At 34.3% G+C, this 26,022-nt stretch overlaps 1 protein-coding gene across 1 annotated transcript; it reads left to right on the forward strand.

The window, feature by feature from the left end:
* Positions 1-994: 994 nt before the first annotated feature.
* LOC131155515 (F-box/kelch-repeat protein SKIP30) lies at positions 995-18,033 on the forward strand. Its single transcript, XM_058108718.1, has 2 exons — positions 995-1,275; positions 16,532-18,033. Exon 2 carries the CDS (start codon positions 16,602-16,604, stop codon positions 17,637-17,639), a length of 1,038 nt encoding a protein of 345 aa, XP_057964701.1. The 5' UTR covers positions 995-1,275; positions 16,532-16,601; the 3' UTR covers positions 17,640-18,033.
* Positions 18,034-26,022: the final 7,989 nt, after the last annotated feature.

Genomic DNA, 26,022 nt, shown 5'->3' on the forward strand with positions numbered 1-26,022 from the left:
GATCTTGGATCCAGGAACCATCCATTTGTTCTCTGAATGCTAGTCCTGTGTTATTTCTTTGGGTTGGTCTATGTGAAAACCTCAATTGCCTTAGGTTGCTTAGGAGAGGGGACAAGGAAATTAAAAGAATTAGGAAACTAAAACTTAACACTATTATTAATCTTTGTAATATCACATTTGTAGCATGCATTTGCAATTTGTGGAGGGTTTGAAATAAAAAATTATTTTAGTCTTATTTTCTATTTCCATTTTGTATGTTTCTTATTCTTTTTTATGGGGGCCCTCTTTGTTTACACCTTTATTGTTTGATGATTTCCCCTGTCTAATACATGATGCTTACCTTCTTTTATACACACACACACATAAGGATATCACATTTGGCAAACGATAATATAATTTTTTTATTAATCTATAACATAAAATATATAAAAAATAGTTATTATCAAATACCGTATTTTATTCTAAAGAATGTCCATATTTGTAGACCAAGTCGTTGGTTTCAAAAGCTCTATTCATAAATAAAATAGTTGTACTATAAAAAGTTACGATTTACAAAAAAATAAAGAAAAAATATTATAAAAAAGCAAATGATGATGTAAATTGTTTTTGTTAATCTATAAAAATAAAATAGAAAAAAAAACTATTTTAAAATTTTACCAAATATCTATTTTCATTCTATCTTGAATAAAATCATATAAAATTATACACAAGTAACTTCTTTATTACACACTTATTATATTTTATTTTATTCTAAACAATAGTTATTTCACTTGTAAATTATTTTATTTTATATGATTTTTAATATATTTTTCTCTTATTCAAAATATTTTAATTACAGGCAAGCCGGCCAGTTGACACCCCTGCGCCCACGTCTCATCCCCGGTCCCATCCGCGGTGTCCGCGTCCTACGACTACTGACGATCCATCAATGAGAAGTGGGGTTGGGATCACGTGCTCCACACGTGCCTACAATGGCGAAAATGTCATCGCAATACGCACGAGAGAATATCCCCCATTGCGTATTTTGGTCTTCGGGTACGCGTAGGACCGTAGGTTAAGCCCATCTGTAACGCTCAGATAAAGAAAACATCTCTTCCACGTTGTTCTTTTGTCTTGGTAAATACAGCGTTTGCTTTCAAAAGCTCCACACATTTCTTCGCAGGCAATCCAACGCTACTGCCGTTGCCTTCCCCTCTCTGAATTTCTTCTCCTCCCTCTATCGGAAATCTAAACATACGGGGCGCGAATCCTGGCTGTTGCCGAACCTATTTCCAGGTAAGTTCTTCCCTTTCTTTCTCTTTCCCACTCTTTATTGGGCGTTAATCTGTGAAAATTTCTCTATGCGATGATTTAATTTGGATATTGCGGAAAACCCATTGTTACTTATGTGGACTTCGAAGTGGGTTTTGAGCTAAACCTGAAGGAATTATATTGTTGTTGTTTCTGTTTTACTGTGCTTCTTTAATTGGTAATGTTAGGGTTTTAATTTGTTTGTGGGGTCTTTGTGTTTTGATTTAGCGTGGTTGATTATGAACTGGTTAACGAATTCAAGATGAGGTTGTTGTTATGTTTTGATTTTGATGTAATCGACTTTGGGCAGTAAGATGAAATCTAGTCTTTTTTGTTGCTTTTTAGTCTTTTTGATTTTGGTGTTGTATATTTAGAAATGCATGTATATATTGTTCAAGACTTAAGAGATTTGGTTACAATTTGGGTGTGATGGCTGTTGATCTTTGACTATACGATTGGATACCAAATGATTCTGCGCTTCCTGCCTGTTTGTCAGTTTTGATTACATGTGATGGACACCAGAACACGTCGTCATAAATGCCCAACATTGTTAACTGCTTAAAGCCAAATTTTATTTTGGCTACCGTATATATGGGACACTCGCTTATTGGGTTTCATTTTGGTATTATGTGGTGCCTTCTCTATCTCAGCTTAATCATTCTTGCATAAATTTGAAGTCTGGTCTCGGCATAGTAGGCTCAAATCCTATCACCATTGTGCCTTCTTGCAGTCCATATTCTTGAGTATTTTGTTAAATGGTTTCATTTATTTTTAAGGTGAGTTTGACCCCCTTTCTTGGGTGAACTACTCTTCATAAAAATTAAAAATTGAGTATAACATGTTTCGTAGATTTATTTTTTAGCTTTTATCTTTGTTGGAACTTACAAGAGTTACAAATTCGGAACTTTTGAAAGTTAAAAGCTAGGCTTTTTTTTTGTTCTCTAACAGATTATTCTATTCCATGGGTGTCTTTTTTAATTTATTTTAATTGTTATAAAATTCTCCACATGTTAATTATATTTCTTAAAATGACATCCATTTTAGTCATTTTAAACATTTATATATGTCTACTACCCTTTTTTTATCAAACACCCAGGATTAGCTTTCTCTGTCTAACAGCTTCTTTTTTACAAGGATCAGACAATTTTCACAACAAATGAATGTTGTTCTTTCCTGCAGTTCTTTGGGTTTGTTTTCATCAGCCATTAGGGTACAGACCATGCCTTATGATCTTGTAATATCTTGAGATTTTTTCAGCCTTCAAAGAGTTTCTACTTTCTGACAGCAGAAGCTGTCTTAGTGCAGTTGCTCAGTTGTGCATGGATGCATTCACTTTTGCTTTCTTCTTATTTGGGTGGATATTGTTGGGGTTTGGGGAGGGGATATACCTTATTTCCATTTAATTCACTTTTTCTCTATGTACTATTTGTGTGATGTTTTTTTATCACACATGATGAAATTATCTGCTCACTAAATTTATATATGCGTATGCGTGCGCGCGTGTGTGTATACTTTTTTGAAACTGGAGGATAAGCTTAATTATTCTTTCTCCAATGGTGGTTCTTGATTTGGTTTCTTGCACTTGTCGGGTTTGCTGATGTATATATATGTATATTTAAAAAAAAAAATTGTCGCTGACTATTCCTTGATTTGCTGTCCTCATGGCATCCTTATTGTTTTTTCATGGACCTCGCCTTCTGTGGTTTTTATTTACCCTTAAAATTGGTGAGAGCTTCATAATTAAACTGTAGAGACCTTGATTTCTCTTAATTACCTAGCTAAAAATTTCGGGTCTGATTTATTAATTAATTAATTAATTTTTATGTTTCTGGTTAATGTGGAACTTATCTCTTACACAGATTGTCAGTTTCTTTTATTTGGGATGCGAATTGTTGTCTAGGATTGATTTCAAATTTCTGACTTCTGTGTGGCATTTGAATTCATGATCACACTATGCTACTCCAATATTAACACCTGTGAAGCTGATAGCTTTTTTGTTCATTTGTTGCATGCAGAAGGGCATTCAGTTACCCAGTTTACTTTTCAGTTTGATGTCCTCTGCTTTTAAATCTAGTGGTTGATCAATGTAGTATTAGAGTTATTATTGCCTCAGGGTTTAGTGTTAAAATCTCTGGACAAACTGCCTTTTTATTCAAAATTTGTGTTGAGAAAGGGAGGACTAGCACTCTAGGAAGAGTATTAAACCATTGTTACGTGTCCATTTAAATCTAAAGGCTGGTGACCAAGTGATTGTTTAATGGGTCAAATTTTGGTGACATGAAAATCGAATTAACTTGTACACATCTACTGATTTTGTTTGAATACAGTCCACCCACTGTTGTGGGTTCATTTCATTTCTCTTTAATGCAAGGAAATAATTTCACTATCCTTATTAACATGAAGTATCACATCTGAGAGAGATTATGGTTTATTTTATGTGAAGCATAACATATCAATTTAGAAAGAAATTTTTTTTTTGCAAAAAAATCTGGACACTAATACCATCTCTGATTGTTTTATATCATCAAGATACCGTAAAAAATAAAATTTCAGTAACTAGTTGATGCACAACCTTTTAACTAGAAAAATTTCAGCCAAATCAATTAATGATGGTCCACATAACGGACACATTGCAGCCATCACTGAAGTTATGTTAAGGGCAGTGGTTGATGTGTCTGTGAGTTTTGCTTGTTGCTCTAGCACACTTGTAGGGAACACACTATTTCACATGTTAGGATCCCAAAACCTGCACTACCAATGTTTTAAATGAGCTTTAATTAATTTTAATCAACCTGTATGAAACATATACTATAACTATTGAACATTACTTTGATTTTCTTATTGGCTATTGGTGAGAAAAGCCCAATATTGATTTCTTTTGATTACAGATGCAATTTAAACTTAGAAATCTTAAATGTAATAACAAATAAACATCATTTGCATGTTGATAATTCATAACTTGATGCTTCGGAGCATGCCTTTATAATTCATACTTTGCACCAAAATCACATTAACACGTAAATCGTGTAAACATAAACAGATAGCGCATAAAACATGGTAAAATCCCATAAGCGCATAAGACATGTTCATTATAGGCTTAGGACTCTCTCTCTCTCGTCAATATCATGCAATATTACATGTAGAATCCTCATAACCTCCATCTCTTTCATCATTTTGAATTTGAGAGCTAGTACTAGGGCCAACTTCAATTTCTTCAAATGTGTGGTTAATTATATCCTCCTTGAAATTGTGTTAGGATAGTGGTGGTTAAGAAGGTTATGGAGAGGTTGGTAAAGACAGATTATTGAGGTTGGGGGTTTAGAGTAAGCATATGCTAGAATGGGATAGCCAAGATAATAGTGTGGATAATGCCATGGGGATTGTGGATGAAAATACTGTAGATGTGGAGGGAATGGATATTGCTGATGTGGGTTTTGGCTTCTGCTATTGTCAGTCACTTCTTTGAGAAGATGACTCCCAATAACAAAGATTGAAAAACTTTGTGATATCATAGGGCTCTTGAGAAATTTGGTGGTTCCTACAAACTTCTTCTTCATTGACCGCTACCACATGTCCTAGATCATTAGTTTGGGATGAACGCTACAACCATTGAGGCGGAGATGGAAGCACACCAAGATCAAAGTCATGAAGAAAAGCATTTGATCCATAATCTCATCCAAAAGCAAATGTGGGCTTGGTTTGCTAGCCTTCACAACTGCCACCACCACCTTACACCATCCAAGGCTGTCGTATTCTTTGATTTGCAGATGTACTAGAGTTTCTACTTGTTTAATGGCTTGACATCATCAATGCCTAGGTGTCGTACGAGGAAGAGATTTGCCACAAATAACATCTTGAGTGTCATTAGTCTCTAACCCATTAGAATTGTCTTGTGGCTCGTCTGTCAATACAAGTGCCTTCCTTTCCTCCAACCATGGAGCCAATGGGTTATCTTACTTAAGAAGTATAATCAAGGTTAATGGGGTTAAATCCATTTCCATTTCTTGGGCCATTCAAGTGGAATGTCTAAGTTCAATTTCATATTGTGATGGCAATATATTGATTTTTCAATTTTTGCATACTTCCACCTATTCGATGTCTTTGTGAGAATAATAAGACTAGATGTACTACAGTTGCACTCACAATTTGAAACGGTTGTTGTTTGGCTTAGTACTTTTTTAAGAATTTCTTGGAACTTAGGTGCTTAATTGCCATTCCACAATTCAGTTGCATTATTAAATCTAAAGCATTTCACGTTCCTTCATCATCTATTTATACAAAGTATTAAATTCAATTAATCTAGTAATTGTGTTTTTTTCTCCCTCTTTTTTATTAATTTTCAATGGAGTGCCCAAGAGTTGTTTTTTAGTTTCTAGGGGTTGAGGCAAGGGGATCTATTGGCTCCTTTTGTCCTTATCCATGTTGCTTATGTTTTGAGGAGGAAGATTATAGGGCGGTGGATAGGGGTGTAGTTTAGGGCCAGTATGTGGCAAATGATGATATGATTGCTTTGCATTTGCAATTTGCTAGTGATAGATCTTCTCTTTGTATATTCTTACCATTTTACTGGTTTTTGAGTTAGTGTAGGATTAAAGCTTAATTTGGGTGGTTGTGGTTAGTGGCTATTGGATCTATTATGCAAGTGGAAGCATAAATTGAAGAGGATGTATTGCATAGAGTTAAAGCAGGTCAAGTAAAATAGAGGAGTGCTTTAAGCATGTTGTGTGATTCTATATTTTCCTTAAAATTAAAAGGAAAGTTCTATAAGACGGCTATAAAGGCTAGCCATGCTCTAAAAGAATGGCGTCTCAGGCCACAAGGCTCCTTGCTTTGCGAGGATCAGATGTTGGGCAACTAAGAAACTGCATGTACAAAAAATAAAAGTTTCCAAAATGCAAATGTTAAGATGGATGAGTGGTATAACATTAAAAGATAAATTAAGGAACAAACATATTTGCAATAAACTAAGCACAACACTAGTTGAAGACAAGATTAGGGAGAGGCGGCTTAGATATTTTGGGCATTTGAAATGAAGGCCAAACAACGCACCTATGAGGAGAAGCGAGTTATTGTTTCTAATATTAAGAAGGGTGGGGGTAGACCTAAAATAACTTGGAATGAGATAGTGAGGGAGGACTTAATAGCCCTTAAGCTAAATAACAACAAGAAGCCAAGCCTTAAGTCCTACTTGGTGGAGTTGGCTGCATGAATTTTTTTTTGCCAATTTTTACATGATCATAGGAAATTTCCTTTGACAAATTTAGGACTACTAGACCCTTAATCACTATCTCATTCCAAGTTATTTTAGGTCTACCCTTACTATGGTTTTAAATAAATGCCGCGACCGTTACGTAACGCTGTTACATAACGGTTTTTTGGGTTGCCGATACCGTTACACACCGCGAAATCGGTGTGAAGAAAAATCACGGCCGTTATGGACCACGACCATTACGTAAAGGCTGCTACAGCCATTATGTAACCGCTACAAGACTGTTACACCAAAAAAATTATTTTATTTTTTACTTTTTCTTCCCACTTTTTTCCTCGTATAAATCATTCTCAATATACCATGTGTCGAGAGGGGGAAAAGATTATAATGAGGATGACAATGATACAAAGTTTACTATTTCTTTAAATACTCACATAGATGCATTAATTAACAATTTGAAAATACTAATTAGGAAAATATTTCATTTTGATAATATTAGTAATGTGATATTTATGTTCTATATTTTTCAAGTTCAACCATCTTTCTTTTCTAGCTATTTTATATTTGTATTATTTGTATGTCTTGTGTCTCATAGATTAATGGAGTGTATAATGTATTTTGTTCTATTAATTAATTTAGCACACATAAGAATTTATCACAGATAAGAACAATGAGAAGTATAAATGCACACACACACGTAATTTTTCTATTAATGGTGGTTTAAAACAAATTTAAACTTGTTGCCCTTACCAAAGAACTTAGTTACTCTAAATGATCCAAAATACACTAAAACTATTTCTAAGAAGGGCTAAAAGCTTTAAACATGCAAATGCGCTAATATGCTCAAATACGCTAATATGCACAAGGTTGTGCATGGTTCAAAAAAATTCACGGCCGTTACACCCGCTTTCCGTTATGTAACATCTGCTACTCCTGCTTCCCATTACCATTACGTTACGCTACCCGCAACCGGGATTTAAAACCATGACCCTTACGCCTTCTTCTGCCCCTCATAGTAACTAGATCACTTCTCCTTAGAGTGCACTATTTGGCCTATGTTGCACATGCCCAAACTATCTAAGGAGTCCCTCCTTTATCTTATAGTCTATAGGAGCTATGACTAACTTACCGCAAATATGTTCATTCCTTAATTTATCTTTTGACATTATAACTCTCATTCACCTTAGCATTCTCATCTTGGTTACTTTTATTTTTTGAATACGTTGTATTTTTAGTTGTTCAAAATTTTGATCCAATTAATGTAGTTGGTCTTACAACCATCCTATAGAACTACCCTTTTAAATTTAAGGGTATTATACAATCACATAGTACTCTTGAAACACTTCTTCATTTAACCCAACTTGCTTTAATAGATCCAAGCTATCAAAATCTACTAATGCTATTGATTTCTTGACCATTAAGTTTAATTTTTTCTCCAATATTCCTGCTACTATGACTGAAATTATATTTCATATATTCTATCTTATTTCTACTTTTCCTATTATTAACAATATGTAAGAATAAACAAAAAATCTGCATAGCTTACTCTGGCAAACGTTCATCCAAATTTGTATTATAAATCCAAACCTGACCGTAATTTTGTTTCTGCATGGAAATCCTCAATAATATGAGTAAGCCATCCTTTAGTTGAGCAGATCTGCTTACTTGAAGTGTACCATATTTCAAAATGGCACACCTACTAAGCCTACCTCATGGTATTGCATATGTGTAAAGTAGCATGTCCTGTTCCTGTACTTGTATCACGACCTGAAATGCATTGTGATCCCGGTAAATATGTGCTCAGTAAATATGCTTCCTCTTCTGCATTATTAGCCCTCCCCCAATCGTCATTGTTGCCTAATTATTTGTCAGAACTTGGATAACATTGTGCTCTCCAATTTCCTCCCTAATGAAATCTTAGAAGACAAGCAACTCTCCATCTGTAGAAGGAACATCCAATGCATCAATAGTCTTATAAAACACTGAGCCTAGATCGCTATAAATGAAGAGAACAATTATATGTTTTCTTACAGGACTTGACTAGCCATCACTCATTATGATTACTCCTCTTCCTTCCATGGTCCCCCAAAAATATTCTAATCTGAATGTTAAATTTGTTAGTAAGATAAACATTTGAGACTTAATAATGAGTAGGCATTTTGACTCCTTTCAGAACCTGTATGGTAGGGTTTAGCATGCTTAGAAATCAAGGAGAATCTGCTACATTTGCAGAAATATGTCTGTAGATTAAAAAGCTAGATACTACATACCCAAGCTTTTTACTCAACAGTTTATGAGTTTTTTTTTAATTTTATTTTTTATTCAAGACTGCCTTTTACTTCTTTGAAGTTCATGATTCATTGCCCTTTACCTAGCATATAAGTGTAGGGTTTATCTAATCATGCCAACTTTCAAGAGCACTGAGCACCTATGTCAAGAAGTGCCCCACAAGCTATTCTTACCACATCCTTTGTTGCTTGCACTAACACTACTCCTTATCATAGTGATGCCCACTTGCAACTCTAAATCTTGGCATGTCTTCCCATTTTCAAAATTTTCGTAAATTTTGCCTTCTTGCAATTATTATCTTATGATTCTGTGAACATCTTCCCTAATTAAATGATCCTCTTGTCCTCATTATAAAATATTATCTTTGTTTGCTTTTTTCCAACTGTTTTCATATTTGCTGCCTCTCTCTTTTCTGCTTATTTGATTTTGCATCATATTTGCCCTAATTTTAGAATGCTAGCCGCTAGGACATCTCAACCGTACCCCTTGTTCCAAAAATCAAGTGTGCTTTAATAATGTCCTTCTCTTTATAAATATTTTTACCAAATAACTTGCAGAGGACATGCTATGCCTATTTCCATCCACAATTGTAGCAAATTTCCACACAATATTACTTGAATCCCCTCCCCCACAACCCTAGTCTTGCAACTATGACGCATCCTCAAGCTTTATACTCCTGTCTTCAAAATTCAACACAAACTAGAGGAAAAAACCTTTAGAAGGAAGGAAAAGAGGAAGAAGGCTAACAGGGTTTACAATTTTACATGGATGGAATGGAACAATACATGTTGTAATGAAATCATATTTCATGAGTAGAATTCACAGAGTTTTTTATCATCTTATAATTTCTTCCACATAAATTATCGAGTTAATGACAGAAATAAACATGAAAACAGAAAAATATTAACTTCATAAAATTCATTTTACTGATTCTATAAAAATATTTTGTCTAGCTAATGTAGAATCAAGAATAAAAATGGCTTATAAGTAGCAAATACTAGTTATAACTCATAATCATATTGAATCAAGAAGAAAAATGGGAAAAAAATAGCTTCAGAATATACTTGTAGTTTGTAAGTGGTACGTTGGTACTTGGACCAAGTAAATTTTATAGTGCAAATTTAGATTATGAGGAAGGAGATATTAAAATGGGAAACGGTGGGAAAGATTATGAAGCAAAAAAAAAACGTTTAAATTAAAAAAAAAAAAAATAGAAACTAGAAAGTTTGTAAAATATAGGAACAAGAAAAAAAATACAAAAGAAAAACACTTGAGAGAGTGCAGGTATTCTTCCCTAAGATCTCATGAAGACAAATCTTGATGAAGCTTGCTTCAAAAGATTGGATCCGACTTTCAAAGATTGTTTATCAAGGTTAGAAAGATCTTTTCTAACATAAATCAAGAAGAAATTAAATTGGGGGAAAAAAGGAGATCACTTTACATGTGCTATATACATTGTTTTCTAGAGCAATGGCTTACACAAATATTGATTTCAAGTTTCAATCTTTGTTTTTACTGCAAAAATCTTGTTGATCCTGTAGGAAATCTTGTTTCTAACCCTCAAAACTCAATAAAATAAAGAAGAAACGAGAAAAAGAAAATGAAGTCTTGAAGAATTTTACAGTGGATTAGGTCATAAGACCTTGTATTGTATTGGACGGATGATATGTGCGCATATCTTCTAGAAATTGATGGTAGGCTTATACTAGAAATGTTGTAATAATTCCCTCACTCAAGAGTCAACATTCTGGTAATTTTGTTCTCATAAACTAAAAACATTTACGCACAGTAATATCTGATATTTGCTGGTTGATGCAAGCCCCTTCAAATTCAACAATCCAAAATTTAAAGTCACTTGAAAAATGAAATTGTGGTAATGAAACTTAAAACACATTATCGAAAAGCCTTTCTAATTGCAGTATTGTTGATGAGAAGCAGGTTAATATCAAAATTAACGCAAACTCATTCCAGATCAGCTGCCATTTTCATTCCTTTTCTTGTTAGAATAGATCTCTCTCTCTCTTTATATGTGTGTGTGTGTGTGTTTTTGTGTGTGTGTGTTGGTGGTGGATAGGTAGTAAGCTGGTACAAAAACACACCAAAGTAATGGTGGTAGCTGATTGGGGCATTGCCCCTCCCAAAAAAAAAACCAAAAGTTCCTCAAATGAAAAACATACATGTAGTCATATATGAAAAATCATCCCCAAAGAACACAATATTGATAACTTGTCAAATTCTTGACTCTACAAAAACTCCAAGATATGTGAATGAATGAGAAAAAAATAATGATTTGCGACCGGACTTGACTCTGGATAGAAAACAAGTTCTAAGGTGCTTTCCTAATTAATACACAAAACACTCGAAACAAGAAATAGACTCGAAAACGGGATGGCCCAAATGAGTGTTCCATTTCTATATAGAAACACCATGAGTAGAAATTGAGTAAGCTATATGACAAGAACTGAATTTGTCACGAATGCCATTGAATAGTACATGCCATCCTCAAACTCTCCACCAATTTCTTCTTTCTTTGTAGATCCTAAATAACATAATGATGAGGAAAGAAGGCTATGGAGCAACTTTTGTTAATTGATCATCTAATAACAGATTCAATGGAAATTTAAGCACATAATATAATATGGATGAAAGAGGAATAGAAGGCAATGAAAGAATATTGCACAACCATAAACGTATGTAGCTGTGAACTTAAGAGTGTAAAGGAGTGGGTTTCAAGGCTAAGCCCCTGTTTGTAATGTCTTAAAAAATAAGTACTTATTATGAAAAGTATTTAAATTTTAAGTACTTTGTCAATAAGTACTATTTGGTCTGTACTTAACTAAATACTTTTCCGAACTACGTTTTTTTAGGAAAAAAATATTTTTTTGAAAAAGTATTTTTCTCAGAAAAGTAATCCCAGACTAATTTTAGATAAGTACTTTTTTCATAAAAATACTTTTCTATAGTTTCAAATGATCCCTAAATTATATTAGGACTACGTGTCATAGGAGGAGGCACTAGAATCAATAACTTGAAGTGAGGAGCATGAAGAGTCAAGAAGCCTGGTTGAACCTACAAGATTGAGTTTGGAGTCATACAAGATTGTTATACTCTTGTGGTGGATGATGTACTCAACTCTGCCGCAGATTGGCCCTACATGCATTCAAAGTGTCAACAAGAGAATCACCTTTGACAAAGATATTTATTGGCCCAAAATTGGTTTCCCAATGGAGATCCTAACAGTGATCAACACTATGGTTTTTCCTTGTCACAATGTGTGCAATTGTGAGAATTGCCACAGCAAACTCCTTATGCTGATGCACTACATCTGCCACAATTGCCATCCCAACCTTGTCATCGTGCTTCAACATCCCATACTGCAGTTGGAGACTATGCCAACCATGGCTGAACTATCACAGGAAGAAGCTTGAGAAAAGGACCAAGAGTTGTCTTTGGTGATCCATTGAATTCTAGCATATGCTTCATTCATGGATGGTATGAATTTGTTGGCAATAATCTGATGGATCACTGATGGGTTGAAGCTCAAAATCAAACTGACAAAACTTGGCAGCCAATAACTCAGGGCATTGCCTCTTAATCATCTCAATGTTGGGACTAACTAGTTGGTAGATATTGAGTTCCTCCTAGAAGAGATTAGAGGTAGATGACCCAGTTGGCAGTCTCTGGGAGCTTACGTGAAACTCCAGTGCTTTATATATATTAACAATAGTAGAATGTGAAGGAAAAATATCCTCACTCCCCCACATAATTACTATAATAACGTATCCTTTTCAAATATCCTTTGTAGTCAACAAGTCAATAAGAAAATTAATGGTAATTAAAAACTACATTACAGACATTGGAATTTTCAGGGAAGCTAGCTTTCAAGATTTAAATAGGGATAGGAAGAACTGGTTGGCTTGATTTCTAATTTTTGTTGTTTTTATTTTATTTTATTTTTTCTGGTTTGTTCCAGATTTTTTTTTTTGGAGATGTCTTGTTCTCCCTCCTTGTAAATTCTTTCCCAATTAATGAAATTTCTTTTGCTATTGAAAAAAAAAAAAAGCAGCATTACAGATTTCAGCACATTCTGCACTGACTTTGTTGGCCCTTCGACGGAAGGTAAGTGATATAATCAGTAAATCTCAAGGGATAGTGGAGTACGTTTGAAATGTTTAGGGAATGCTATGTGTATTTCACTTTGTTTTGTCATTTCCATAATAGTGTGAAAATAAGGCCCAGCTCCAAGTTGTTCAAGAATGGTGGTGTTCAGTTTCTCGAGAATTTGAGGATTAGTCAGTTCTAGTCATTTTTTTTTTTTTTTGGTTTGGTAAGGTGTTTAGTTTAGTACTCAATGTTGCACTTTTGGTAATTCTGCATTTGGTTGGAGAGTTTTTTGATTGAATGTTTTTTTAAAAGGGAAATTTTGTTATATTGCTTTTACCTTATCAACTCAAGATTTGTGCATGTGTCATGCTTTAGTTATGCAGGTTATGTTGTTTCCTCCCTTACTCTTGAGGCCTCAATGGGGAATGCCTTCAAATCTTTAAGGCTTACTATTTTCATTTTTCTCTTTATTCTTTTGTATGCCGTCTGATTCGAGAATTTTGTGATAGAAAAGGAAAAAGAAAAGAAAATAAGAAAGAAATCAGACTCTGTGTCTATGTTCTCTCTATCTCAAAGACTATTAAGCATGAAAATTTATTCAAATATGATTGAAAATTAAGAAAAAATCAAATTTGTGAAGAAAGGTACAAATTTGTGGAGTTGGGTGTTTGCCTTGGGGATGTTTTGGGGCTTCGTTTAACTTGCAAATTGATTGAAGTGCTGCCGCTTGAAACTGTTTTTTCTTGTTTTATTTGGAATTTCTAGTTCTATGTTTCTTGTATTCTTTACCTCTTTCTTTAATGAAGTTTATTTTTCATCGGAACGAAATTAAGTCTACATGGGAGCGTGAATTTTAAGCCTTAAATTTGGATTTGTATAGGTTTTTGATGAAACTCGGTACAATTTTGCATTGCATTTTATCCTAATAGAAACCCAACATGTGGTAAAAGGTTAACAAATAAATGACAATTTGTGTTCATGTGTGTGTGTATGTTAGACTACCACTTTACCTAAAAGCATAAGCTATTAGGTTGTGGGTCAATAATGTATATCAAGAGATATAAACACAATAAATAACACCTATTACTAGGAATAAATAATTTTTTAACCCCTACACAATAAATGCAGGCAAGTAGATTAAAACCCAAGACCTATTGGTAACCAGCTCTGATACCATGTTAGATTACGACTTTACCTAAAAGCTTTAGCTATTAAGTTGTGAACCAACAATATATATATATATATATCCAAATGGAAAACAACTGTTTCCATTTCTTCAAGTTTGTACTGACTCTGGCGAACATCATTTTAATGTTCTCCAGATTTCCAGCTTTCTCAAATTTATTCCATCACAAACCTCCACGACCACTACCTGCTGCTTCCACCACCATCACCGCCACCATCTGCTGCTGTCATCATCACTGTTACTGCTGTCTTCACAACTCCTTTCCACCACTGTTGCCATCACTGCAACCACTAGTAGTCATTGCTGTCATGACGATTATAACCTGGTATCATTGCTGCCACTGCCACCGGCTCAATTATTGTTGTTGTCATCATAGCCGCCCATTGCCCACTACCTACCACTGTTACAATCATTGCAGTTGCCTCCACAACCGTCCATTGCTTCTACCTACCACTGCCACTGTTGCCTGCAACTGCCATCACGACCGCCACCGTCACCACAACAACAATAACCTGCCGCCATTGTCATCATCACCACCACCTCTGCTGTTGCCATCACCACATACTACCGTCTTTGCCACCAGCTGCAGCCACCATTACATGCTACCAACGCATCTTCACATTTTACTCCATTAAGAAATAATTTTTCAATTTCAACAAAGGAACACGTTCATTGTGTTTTAATTTTATTAATAGGAAAATAAAATTTTGAAATGGAGATGGAAATTAGAAAAAATAAAAAAAGCAAAAAAGAAAAAGAAAAAAGAGAATGTTCTCCACATCTAAACAGGTTGTTATCTTTACTGAACTTATTTCTACCTAGTAATTTATTTAGCTCATGAAGAAATACTCGCACACCTTTCCTCAATCTCATTGTAATGGAGGACCTCTACGTAATTTAGGCTGCCTATTCACTATACTTATTTTAGGCATAGATTTAGGAAATCATGCTTGCATTAGATATTCTTTTAGGTTTTGTAGTTTCCTGATATGTTGAGGTTTTTATATAATTATGTGTTTTACTTGTTGTTATTACAAATACTTTGGTTTGCGAGTTGTACAAGACCTTCATTTGAGTTCCAGAACAATTTCCTCTCTCTCTCTCTCTTTGATGCCAGCCCACTCACTCTTCTCTTTTCCATTTCTCTCCCTCAATCCTCTCTGTGTTTCTATTTATCTTACTATCCTACATCACATTGTCTTTCAAGTTTTCAATATATCCCTCCAGTCTCTATTCTTGGACATGATCCTCCCTCAAAAAAAAAATTCCTTTCATTTATCATAAGATCTTGTGTACATCATTCTTTTTTAGAAGATAATATTAATGTTAATAATGAAAATTATACTGAAGAATATAAATGGAGAAACTTGAGTGTGGTCTTCATTTTTCTGATCTGATCGTGCAAATCACAGACAAGTAGGCAAGCTATGGAAGTCATTATTGTTATAGTCTGAAACTGAATTGGGAAGTTGTCTGTGACTCTGCTTTGAAGGTCGGAATTCTCTCTGGGTACCAGTGTTTGAATGCGGGTATGGAGCGTTTAGGATAAAGAAAGAAATAAATTTAGATAAAATTGAAATATGTTTTCTGCAACCAAACAGGCCTTTTTTTTTCCTAAACCTTTTCTCTGCCTAGTAATTTATTTAACTCTGTAAGAAACACACACCTTTCAATTCAATCTCATTGTCTTTCATGAACCAAATAATATGATTGAAATCCAACACCCCCTCCTCCTTCCCCACCCCATTTTTCCTTTTTCTTCTCATAAGTTTTTGAGTACGTCTTTCCTTTTAAAATGATAAATATTAATATAAATAATGAAAATGGTATTGAAAATATAAATGAAGAAACTTGACTGTCATCTTTGTATTTCTAATTTGATCATACAAATCACACAGACATTTAGGCAAAGCGTGGAAATCATTACCGTTATAATCTGAAATTGAATCATTATCTTTGTTTGTGATTCTTTGCTTTGACGGTAAAAAGATACTGATGTTTGAACACTGCTATGGAGTGTAGAATAAAGAAATAAATAAATTTAGGAGATGCATATCCCCAACTGTAATCATGTTATTGTTTGACGAAATAGTTGAATCTCTCTCTCTCTCTCTCTCTCTCTCTCTCTCTCTCTCACACACACACACACACATATACACACACACACTTTTTTGTAAATTTTAATGCATTTATAAGATATCCTTTTAGGATTTAAGAAGTAAAGATTTTTCAGATTTGTTTAGCATTATTTGTTGTGATGACCAACTGCTGCATTTTTTTTTTTTTTAATTTACGATGGCTAAATCTAGAGAACAATTTCATTCCTTCAAATACTTTGATTTTATGGAAAATTAAAGCATTGTGTCATTTGATGGATGTTCACATATGCATTAATTGATTTGTCAACTTGATGTTCAAGGACTTCCTTCATACACTTGTCTTTGATGTTTCAGATTGCATTGGCCGATACTGTCTCCAGCATAGCAGTATAGGGCATCTGAAGTGAATGTTAGTATAACTATTATGTCTGGACTGATTGATGGTCTTCCTGACGCGGTTGCCCTCAGGTGCCTTGCACGGGTTCCCTACTACCTCCATCCCAAATTGGAGCTTGTTTCTCATTCCTGGAGAGCTGCCCTTCGGAGCCCTGAACTATTCAAAGCCAGACTTGAGGTTGGCTCATCAGAGGATCTATTATGCGTGTGCGCATATGACCCTGAGAATTTATGGCAGCTTTATGACCCTATCCGAGACCTTTGGATCACTCTGCCTGTGCTTCCATCAAAAATCAGGCACCTTGCCAACTTTGGTGTTGTCTCTGCTGCTGGAAAGCTTTTTGTACTTGGTGGTGGTAGTGATGCTGTTGACCCTTTGACTGGCGATCAAGATGGGAGCTTTGCAAGTGAAGAAGTCTGGTCATATGATCCTGTCATCCGGCTGTGGGCACCGCGGGCCTCAATGCCTGTGCCCCGTGCTATGTTTGCATGCTGTGTTCTGGACGGAAAGATTGTCGTTGCAGGTGGATTCACCAGCTGTCGGAAATCAATTTCCCAGGCAGAAATCTATGACCCTGAGAAGGATGTGTGGGTCTCAATACCTGCTCTGCACTACACTCACAATTCAGCATGCGCAGGTGTGGTGATTGACGGCAAGGTGCATGTTTTGCACAAGGGGTTGTCCACTGTGCAAGTCTTGGAGAGTGTGAGGTTTGGATGGACCGTTAAGGACTATGGTTGGCTCCACGGTCCAATGGCAGTAGTTCAAGGGGTGCTATATGTGATGAGCCATGGACTCATTTTTAAGCAGGACAGAGAGGCAAAGAAGATGGTAGGATCAGCATCTGATTTTCGAAATAGAATTGGGTTCGCAATGGTTGGCTTGAGAGATGAAATTTACGTAATTGGAGGGGTTATTGGCCCTGATCGGTGGAACTGGGACATCAATCCAATGTCTGATGTTGAGGTTCTGATGGTTGGAAGTGAGAGACCAACCTGGCGGCAGGTAGCTTCTATGACAAGGTGCCGTGGAACTATTCTTGGTTGCACACAGCTGAGAATTTAGGTCCTCATTTGTTTGTTCCTTTGTTGTGAGAATTGTGCCCATGTTCAGGCTCTTGGTCCCTGTTTTGTGGGGGATGATTGCATCTTCTTACTGGTTTACTGCTCACCACTACGTTGTTGTAAAAACCATAATCTGGATTTCTGTTTCTGTTGATCTGTGGGGATTTTAGAAGCTCTTATTTAGAGGCTCGACACAGAAGGTACAATTGGCAAGAAATGAGCAGTGCATGATGAAAATGAAACATGAGCATGAACAGAGAGCAATTCTTTGTACTTCTAGTTTTATTTTGCTGCTTGCACAAAGAAACAGTTGGATTATTTCTGTCTCATTCTTCTGTTAGTGTGTGAACAAGTTGTTTTTCTTTTTCATTTTAAATTTTAAATTGTTTGATCCATCCGAGCTGAAAATGAGCTGGGCTAGACCTATTCCTTTGTGGCCTGAGGTTTAAATTTGACCTCCAAAAGGTTAGAATGAAGATCAATAATATAAAAACGGGCCAAGAAACATACTGGTTGCCCCTACTGCCAATCCAATATGGGGCAATCAGTCGCTAATATAAGAACAGGCCAGGAAGAATTTGCAATTTGGAGTGTAGGGAATTGAAATTGCCCAATATAAACTTGCAGGCTTTTAGAGCCTTGGTGGAATTATAGATCAAATTTTTTTCCGCCTTTCAATTCAATCTGGCGATTCCTTGCTTTTAGAAGTTTGTTTTGGCCAATTGCTATTTTAATGTAATGTTTAACAACAATCAAACTTGTATTAAAATAGTGTTATAGTATAAACATGTTTCAGCCCAACGCTTATATGTGCTTACAGAGTTATAAAATTTGTACTCATCCCTGTTGATCACTCAAAACATTTACTTGGGAGTGTTATAAAATTTAGGGTGGGAGTTCTACTTGGCATATGTTTCAAATGTTCACATCATTTAAATCATCTCTTTCTTATTTGTCTTCTATTGGTGTTAGGTCTACCTTATTGTGAATATGTTTGTTCCTTAATTTATACTTCAAAGTTATATTTCTTAGTTGTCCAACATTTGGAAGTAATTATACAACTTTTGGTTTACGTTTTAATTTTTCAAATTCTTATTTAAAATGTAGATCAAAAGTTTTTTAGTTTTACAAAAATAATTTTCCATTTTTATTTTAAGATTTCAAAATTATAATAAAAAATATTATTTTTCAATTTTCTAAAAGTATAAAATGCAGTATTTGGGAGTATGAATTTTGAATTTTGAATTTTGAATTTTGATTTGCATATGTGTGAATTTAGAAAACACTCAAACACAATTTTATATTGTATCACACAACAGTAGTAATAAGAATCTTCAAGTCCCACATGAATCTTTTTTCTCCACTTCAAATGATCAAGGACATTTCCCTTAGCTAGCTTAAAAGCTATTAGATCATTTCTCAATACCTCATTCCAAGTTATTTTAGGTCTACCTCTACCATTTTTATTTATTTATTTATTTATTTATTTATTTATTTATTAAATGATGATGTCTTAGATCCTTTGGATACTAAACTAATCTATCGGAATAATGGGTCCGCTCCTCTACCTTTCTTTATTTAAATACTAAGGTATTATCTCAAATGGAAAGCTATAACCCCAAAGACTTGAACCCTGGTCATTTAATCAGGAGAGCCTTAAGTTTACGACCTCTAACATTTTTATTATCGTTAACAATAATTGAGTTCTTCATTGGACTTCTACTTGGCATATGTTTCAAATGTTCACATCATTTAAGTCATCTCTTTCTTATTTATCTTCTATTGGTGTTATGTCTACCTTATTGTGAATATGGTTGTTCTTTAATTTATACTTTAAAATTATATTACTCATCGACCTTAATAATCATATTTCAACAACTTTTACTTTTAGGATATGTTATTTATTAGTTGTCCAATATTTTGATCAATATAGCATGGTTGGTCTTATAACTGTCTGATAAACTTTCTTTTTAATTTTAAGGGTACTTTGTGGTCATATAATACACTTGAAACACTTCTTCACTTTACCCAACCTCCTATTAAATATTTCCCATCATTTGCATGATAGATCCAAGGTGTTGAAATCTACTGGTGATATTAATTTTTTGATATCAATTTTAATCTTATTTCCAATATTTCCTCTTCGTGGTTGAAGTTATATTTTATATATTTTGTCGTATTTCTACTTATTCTAAAGTTTAGACTCTAATATCTTCTTCTTTTTTTAAATTCTAACTTATATTCTACTCCACTCCTACTTTCATCAAATAGAATAATATTTATTATCTACAACATTTTGGATATTTCCAATGAGTTCATCAATCAATAAAGCGAAAATAAATGAACTTAAAGTAGAACCTTGATATACCCATATGGTGATAGGAAATTATTTAGATTCTCTTGCTTCAACCCTAACATTAGTTGTTAATTTATCATGCACATCTTTAATGACATGAGTATACTTACTACACACTCTTCTTTTTCAAAACCCACGATCCGTAGACACTCTATCATAGGTTGTCTCTAGGTCAATAAAAACCATATTTAAATCTCTCTTCTCCTAAATTTTCCCATTAGCCTTCTTACAAGATAAATAACTTTTATTTTTGATTTCTCAAGTATAAAACCGAATTGATTCTTTGAGATCCTCATTTCTAACCTTATTCTTTATTTAATTACCCTTTTCATGGTTTTATCGTATGACTCATAAGTTTTATTCCGTGGTAATTATTATAATTTTGAATATCACCGTTACTTTTGTATAAAAATATTATTGTCATTTTTCTCCAATCCTCTAGCATTTTCTTGATTTTTATAATACCATTGAATATATTTTTTTTAACCATACACTTTCAATATCCACTAAATATTTCCAAATTTTAATAGGATGTTAGATATTTTGTCAGAGTCCGTACAAAATCCACATCTATGCCCCTAGATTTATAAAAAAAAAAATGTTTAGTTTCAAATTATTAAAAAATAGTGGCATTGCATTCTTGTCCAATAAAAAATTAAAGAGAGAGACAGATGGAAAATTAGGTCGTTTAGTTGTGGAGAATATTTTTTATTTTTTATTTTTTATTTTTTATTTTAGTTTTCTAAATTTACCTATTTTTTTATTTTTACAATATTTTCATAAAATAATAACAAACAATTTTGGCAATATTTACTTGTTAAAATAGTTTGATATCTATTTCTAATTTTTTTAAAATAATTACAAAATATCATATTCTTTTCTAATTTTTCAAATTTATATAGAAAAATAGGAAAAATTAGATTTCTAAATCTTACTTTGAATATGGGAGCATAAAATTGGGATTCTTAACTTTAATGTGTGGATTATATATAGAGTTTTTTTTCCTAAATCCACACAAATTCAAATTCAAATCCCAAAATCCATGATTTCAAATATTATCTTATATAAATTTTGAAAAATTGAAAAGCAAGTTGATTTTTTTTATGATTATTTTAAAACCTAAAAATAAACAAATAATTTTTTTTTTGTACATTACAAGAAAACTCTTTATTTTCTTCTTTTTCAATATGATTAATCTTGAAAATTTTAAAAATAAACTAAAATTTTTATAATCCTTTGAATAGCTAAAAATTTAAAAACAGAAAATATTTTCCACAACTTTAGGGCCGCAAAATGAAAGCCACTAAGCTAACAACTATGATAGTAATATCCCTGGTTGTAAAAATCTGATTAGATTGGCCAATCCGACCGGATTCGGTCATTTGTCCGGTCCAATTGAACCATGGTCAAAAAATGAAGCGATCTGGATAAGAATTGGCCTACTTGGTTAGAACCGCTGTGAATCAACCCATATTGAGCTCGATTCCGAGTTGGACCAAATAGGATTTGATTTCGAGTCAGCCTAACCTACTTAAGAAAACAAAAAAAATTTGAATGTCCACTGCTTCTCCTCCATCGATTCTCAAATCTGCACTTCCACTCCTTCCAACTTTTTTGACAAAAAAAATTTCAATGCCCACTGCTTCTCCTCCTTGACTCTCTAATCTACACTTCCACTCCTTCATACTTCTTTGACAATCAAATTAGCTTGAAGGATAGATGGTTGGAGTTTTTTATCATGAACTCCTTCTATGAATACGAGAGAGAGAGAGAGAGAGAGAGAGAGAGAGAGAGAGAGAGAGAGAGAGAGAGAGGAATAATGAGAGGAACTTATTGGGAAAGACTCCACCATATTTGTATGTGTGTTTGTTTCCTAAATTATACACATGCTGAAAAATGGGTCCTCCTCTTTACATATCAGATATTAACGAATGTAAAATCAATTTGTCATACGTCTAATATCTGAAATATACACACACTCATACGTGAAAAAGGGGTCTCCTGTATAATTTTCCCTCCACCTACCATATGAGTGCTTAATAGATTAAGTTAACTCTTTTAAAGCAAATTCCTTCTTTTAAGGCAGTGAAGGGTTTCTTTTTTAAGATTTAGGATTTTCCCTTTTTGAGGTTTACTTAATTGAAAATTCTAAATCTAATAACTAATAATAAATTTATATTTTTAATTTACTATGCACAATTGTTGCAATTCAAGAATAATTTTATATATTTATATTTTATAATTAATATAGAGTATCTATAATTATTTTTAATTTTTCTATTCTAAAAATAAAAATAATTATAATTATATATATATATAACATTATATTGATTCACTAGTTCAACCACTAGGTTGACCCATTGGTCTAACCAATTTGACTGATCTAGTGGCTTTATCTAATCAATAGCTAATCTGATTTTAAAGATGTCAACGTGGATTTGTCGATGAACTAACTAGCTTTGTCAACGAACATCCTTCTTTGTCTCATCGACGAAGATATACCAAGAGAGGTTCTAAATATTTTTTAGATTCGTCGGCGAACTCATGTCTTCGTCAACGAACATTCTTCTTGGGCTCGTCGACGAACCTACGTGTCTCGTCGACGAAGTCCTGCCTATAAATAGGGTTGTTTTCATTTTAAGCGATGATTTATCTCTCCTCACGCCTCTCTCTCTCTCTACCCTACGGCTCCCTCACTCTCTCTTTTCGATTTTGGCTTCGTTAAAGGCCGGATTGACGATCAGGAACCACCATGAGGTTCATCGACGAAGCCCTACCTATAAATAGGGTTGTTTTCATTTTAAGCGATGATTTCTCTCTCCTCACGCCTCTCTCTCTCTCTCTCTCTCTCTCTCTCTCTCTCTCTCTACCCTACGGCTCCCTCACTCTCTCTTTTCGATTTTGGCTTCGTTAAAGGCCGAATTGTAAGTGAGAGCAAATTTTTGTAACCTAGACGGAGCATATTTTCAGTTTGGGGTTTTGGGACACCATCCCAAAATCAGTGTAAGTGAGATATTTTAGGATTTATGTGCGTATTTGAAGTATGCTAGCCTAGGAAAGGTAGTAAATTGTTGACCTCATAGGTCATACCCGGTTTTGATAATGACAAATACTCAAGTATTTAATGGCTATCTAGTTCATGTGCAAGTTTATATTAGCAGATACACTAATGGCACAAGAAGTACAGCATGAAGACCCTGAAGATCATTTTTATTGTATTTCATTATTATTCAATTCGGTTCTGTAATAGTAATTAGGAGAAAAAGGTATGTAATATTTAATGCATATCATGTATGTAGGAACTATAAGCTCAAAGGCCTTAGAACGACTCTATATCCGTACACATCACTTGAAAATCAAATGACCTTAGATAAGGTCGACCGACGCCGGATTTTTTTGGTGTCCTTAAAAAGACCTAGAATGACCCTAGGATCCACATGCATGCATAAACATATGTGCTTATATGAATAGGGTGAATATATAAGGGAGTTGGAACTGAAATGCATTACAAATGCATGTTCGGTCGACCGAACTTGAATATATAAAAACATTCGATCGACCGAACTAATCAGCGGTCAATAGTTTGACCATAGTTTGGTCGACCGTACCTTACCAAGTTCACACGACTTGGTCGACCAAACTCCCACCAGGTCAACATTTGACTTTTCAGTCGACCGACCAAATTTATACGAGCAACGCCTTGGTCGACCGAACCCCTATGTGAGAGAATCCAACTTCCTAGTCGACCAAACTTCATAGTTCAAAATCACCTGATCGACCGAACCGCTCGGAAATGGAAATATCGCCCTTGGGACCCTTAGTCTGGTCAACTGAACTCTCAGTTCAAATTTCTCCCGGTCGACCGAACTTTGTCACTTGGTCAACCGAACCTCAAGTCTAGTTAACCGGTGCTCTTAGGTTGGAAAATTTTTTTTACAGGGTTAATTGTGCTAAAATATTTTAAAACAATCCTAATAATACCCTATATGTCCTAAACAGTCATAATTTGCTCAACTTCTATATATAGGGGCTCATTTATAAAAATTAGCAAGAGATTAGCACGATTATTAATGAAAAATCCTCTCAAATTTAAAAAGCCTATTTTGCCAACTACTATCCCAAATACTCTTCTACTTCATTTTCTTTGATCATCCAAGCCTAGAGAGAGTGTTTAAATTATTAGTGCTTCATTCTAAATAGCCCTATACTCTCATTGATATTTGTATTGTTTGATTTTTATTGACAGTTTGGCTAGGATTCTTCCCACAGATTTAACTTGATATATCTTGTGCTGGGCAAATTCTTTAGCTTGAGGATCTTTGCATTGTCATTGCAAGATTCCTTAAGTAATTATTTTTTTGTGCAAGATATTTTACAAAGCTTGTTTTCAAACAACTCTTGTACTTGATACAATTTGAGAAAATATTTTTAAGTTCGTTTGAATAATATTGTTAGCATCTTTGAAACACTAATCTGATATTGAGATTTGATATACTTTGCTTTCAAAGATTAGCTTGTTTGAACACTCTTGTGTTTGACTGAGTATAATCATTATATTAAGTGTAGATTGCACATATACACCACTGAGCTTATAGTTTATACATGTTTGGTGTGGATTGATTATTACAAGTGCATATGGTAGTACATATCTGCTTAGTGTGAGAAGTATTTTTCCGTATATGCAAATATTATATTTCACATTTGTTGTATTCCAGGCACGGGCCTGAAGAGGGAGGCTAGCCCTGGTAAATAGTCCCGAATTGGTTTAGACCCGGTTAGGAAAGTTAGGTGCACCATCCTGGTAAGGTGTAGGTTGAGGCCAGCCCCATGAATTGACCTGGTTGTAACCGGTGTCGCTCCACCTGTTAAGTGAGCATTAATGAAATCCTCAGGCTTGCGAGCTAGAGGCGGGGACGTAGGCAGTATTGACTGAACCCCGATAACATATCGTGTGTCTGTTTATATTTCCACACTTTATATTTACCGCACGTGTATGTTATATTGTGAATGCTACACATGATTTAATTTCCGCATATCATTATCTGCGCAATTTGTGTATGATTAGAAAGACCCTAGGTTGTGTTACACGACTATCTCGTTTAACCTAAGAGATAATTTTAAAATTCCATTTCACCCCTCCTCCCTCTTGGGAATACACCAAAGCTAACATAAATGATTTTTATACTGGGTTTGAGTTGATTTTATTGGGGATAATGTAATTTTAGGGTTTGGAGTTTTGAATGCCTCGGGTGTGGTTAAAATTTTAGTAGGCTTTTCACGAATCAGGTAAGGGAAATTAATTATAGCAGGTTTTACTAAATTTGAACCGGTTAAATATGATTATACAAATTTATATACTTAGGTACGATTTTCTGCATAGTTGGGCATTTGGAAAATAATGATTATATATATATATATATGGGAAAGATTATGTGGCATGAATATAACTTTTATAATTTAACTGGTTGCAAATACTGGTTGTTGTGAATACTGATTGGTAATGAATACTGACTGCTTGTGAATATTGGCTGATTGTGGATATAGTTTATTTGTGAACATAGATTGGTTGCAAATATGAGCTACTTCTGATTACTATGCAATGAATAATTTGATGTGTGTGAATGAGTCATTTTGTGTGGTTATCCGTATGTATCACAATATAACGTTGGCAGGCCTAAGGAGTTCGTTATATTGCTTAAAAATAATCACGATATAACGGTGGCAGGCCTGAGGAGTTCATCATATTGTCATTATATATTGGGATAGAACATTGGCAGGCCCGAGGAGGTTGTTCCACTAATATACTATGGATAGGTCATTGTGAAAGTGTGACGGTGATGGCTGGTGGGGAAGATCTTGTGCAGAATCTTGTGTGGTTGTGAGTCCTTTCTAGACAATATTTCCTATGTGGATGTGAGTCCTGTATGGATAGTATTTCCTATGTGGATTGTGTAGTTATGTGTATACATGGAACTTAGTGAAATGGATTATAATGGATGTGTGTGAACTTAATTACATAAATATTTAT

This window comes from Malania oleifera, chromosome 5, assembly GCF_029873635.1.
Source record: "Malania oleifera isolate guangnan ecotype guangnan chromosome 5, ASM2987363v1, whole genome shotgun sequence".
In the NCBI taxonomy this organism is placed as follows: domain Eukaryota; kingdom Viridiplantae; phylum Streptophyta; class Magnoliopsida; order Santalales; family Ximeniaceae; genus Malania; species Malania oleifera.